This window comes from Amborella trichopoda, chromosome 2 (genome assembly GCF_054954075.1).
Source record: "Amborella trichopoda isolate Santa Cruz 75 chromosome 2, AtrichopodaSantaCruz75HAP2 v2.0, whole genome shotgun sequence".
Classification (NCBI taxonomy): domain Eukaryota; kingdom Viridiplantae; phylum Streptophyta; class Magnoliopsida; order Amborellales; family Amborellaceae; genus Amborella; species Amborella trichopoda.
Genome location: NC_142337.1, coordinates 8,663,844 through 8,666,678, shown reverse-complemented (window position 1 = coordinate 8,666,678; position 2,835 = coordinate 8,663,844). Strand labels below are relative to the sequence as shown.

Sequence of the window (2,835 nt, the reverse complement as noted above, 5' to 3'; positions counted from 1 at the left end):
CTAAAATAAGAAAAGTAATTTTGAAAGATAAGAGAGTAATCAACAAATTGTTCAATAGGATAGGTGGAAGCATTAGAGGTATAAAAATCATGAAACTTACTTGGGAGACGAGTGGTACGTTGAGGTCGTCTAATGGTAGCAGGGGCCACATGAGAGTTGATTTGGTGAGGTTCATTTTGAGGTTCTTCTTCATGAGGAACTTCAACTGCTTCTCTTCCATTTTCATTGTCATCATTTTTATCAGTATCAAAATTATCAACAATAATGTTGGGCATAACCATATGTGTCTCCTCCTGAACCAAATTTTCTTTAGTGGGAACAAAATATGGTCCATTTTCTTGAAAAACAACATCACGTGAAATGATAACTTGTTGGTAGATCGGATCATAGCATTTATAAGCCTTTTGAGTGGGACAATAACTGATGAAAATACATTTTTTTGCTTTAGCGCTTAATTTATCAACATTTTGGCTGTGTACATAACAGACACATCCAAATATTTTGAGATGATTCAAAGAAGTCTTCTTCCCTTTTAGAACTTCCACATGAGATCTATTTTTCAGAAGTTTACTTGGTCATCTATTGATTAAGTAACATGCTGTTAAAACAACATCTCCCAAAAATGTTTTGGCATACTGCTCTGAAACATCAGAGCTCGAGTGACCTCAAGTAAATGGTGATTCTTGCGTTTGGCAATACCATTTTGTTGGGGAGTTCCAACACAAGAAGTTTGGTGAATAATTATTTTTTCTTTAAGATAAGAGGAAAATTGTTGTTCACATACTCTGTCCCATTGTCAGATTGCAACACTTTAATTTTGGCATCAAATTGAGTTTCAATAATTTTAGAGAACTCTCGAAAAGTGGGAAAAACTTGATCTTTTGAATAGAGTAAATATACCAAAATTGTCCTAAAAAAATCATCAATAAATATCACAAAATATCGATGTCCACGAGTAAATTAAATGGAATAAGAGAGGTTCTAGTAGAATTTCTAAAAGGCAAACAAGTTTGTTTCGAGTACCGACAAATATCACAGTCCATAGAGTCCAAATGTAATGAAGGAAAAACATAACAAAGAATTTTATCAGAGGGATGTCTGAATCTCAAATGCCATTTTCTACTATATGTTACCTCCTTCTCTTTAGAAGTGACATGGACTTTTGTGGTAAAATCCAAAATGTAAAGCCCATGTACAAGCTTCCCATCACCAATCTTCCTCCCCGTTACCTGGCTCTGGAAAAACATATTTGAAGGTGAAAAGATTACATCACAATTGTGACTTTGGGTTATTTTACTAACAGATAACATATTAGATGAAAAGGAGGGTAAATAAAGAATATCAGAGTAAGATGAGCTACTAAATTTTTTGGTTTTTCCATTTCCTTCAACAGGAATGAGAGTTCCATCTGCTATTGTCACAAGATTCCCTTTCATATTTTATCAAGATTTAAAAGCAGATTAGGAGTCCCAATCATACGATCAGTAGCTCCATAATCAATAACCCATGATGTTGGTTATTGGGACAAAAAAAAGAAACGGATTTACCTGGTTCATGGTTAGGAGTTTCAGAGTTGGAAGCAATCGAAGCTCTGTGAAAATTTTGAAACATTTGTTCTAACTTCTCAAGAGTTTGATGAACATCATTGTTGGCTATTTGAGCAGAGTTTTTATTTTTCCCTTGCATTTTTTCTTTCCTTTTTTCAGGGTGAAGTTTCCAGCAATTTTCTATGGGATGACCTTCCATCTTACATGCAGGACAGTAAGGTCTTCCAGTACTACGGTTTTTGCCACAACCACGTCGGGTTTAAAGTTTGAAGTAAAGGCTCTTTCAGAGCTATGATCAGTTTCACTTTTAAGAGCCGACTATCAGATTGCTTTGGATGATTTTTATCATTTCCAATCATAGCCTGACACCTAGATTCTTCTCTATTAATAATGGAGCAAATAGAATCAAAGTCAAGCATTTCTTTAGACAGTAAGATTTGGCTTCTCAAAGCCTCATGTTCGGGTCCAAGAGTAGACAACAAGGTAAATGTCTTTTCTTGATCTTTTCTAGTTTCAAGTGTTTTCAAAGCAGTAGTGGTGAGTAGATAATAATCCAATTGATCAAATATACCAGAGACAATGCCAATAAGCTCAATAAAAGTTTGATCACCCAACATCAAATTCATAATTTTTTGCTTAATTTGATAAACTTTTGTGGCATTATTTAGACCTCCATACATAGTTTGGGCTTTAGTCCAGACAACAGCAGTCGTGGAGCAAAATTGAAATCCAGAAGCAATTTTGTGATCCATAGAATTCAAAAGCCAACATTTTACCAAATCATTGTTAGTTTCCCACTCATATTTTGGATCAATACTTTGAGGGGCCATGTTAGTTCCATTTATGTATCCCAATTTACCTTTTCCACTAATAAATAATTGGAAGAGTTTGCCCAAAAAATATAATTATAGTAATGATCCTATGAGACCATCCCACACCCATGTATATAGGACCCCCTCAAAGGATCTCAATTAAATTTGACACAGATCTCTAAAAAAGTTATCACATGAGTGTCGGACTTGACTTTTTTAGATATCTTTGCCAAATTTAATGGTGATCTTTTGGGGTCCTACACACATGGGTGTGGAAGGGTCTCAGATGATCATTACTTAAGCCAAAGAGTAATGATCCTATGAGACCCTCCCACGCCCATGTATGTAGGATCCCAAAAGATCACCATTAAATTTGACACAGATCTCTAAAAAAGTTATCACATGGGTGTGGGGCTTGACTTTTCTAAAGATATGTGCCAAATTTAATGGTGATCTTTTGGGGTCTTCCACACATG

The 2,835-nt window shown here is 35.1% G+C and overlaps 1 protein-coding gene across 1 annotated transcript; it reads right to left on the bottom strand.

Annotated features, from left to right (window-relative positions):
* Positions 1-1,777: 1,777 nt before the first annotated feature.
* On the bottom strand, positions 1,778-2,377 carry LOC148783077 (uncharacterized). Its single transcript, XM_088858234.1, has one exon. The coding sequence runs from the start codon at positions 2,375-2,377 to the stop codon at positions 1,778-1,780; it is 600 nt and encodes a 199-aa protein (XP_088714360.1).
* Between the last annotated feature and the right edge of the window lie 458 nt (positions 2,378-2,835).

Bases quoted from the DNA above. Each gene is read 5' to 3' on its own strand.
- LOC148783077 (XM_088858234.1), bottom strand. From the start codon at position 2,377: ATGGCCCCTCAAAGTATTGATCCAAAATATGAGTGGGAAACTAACAAT.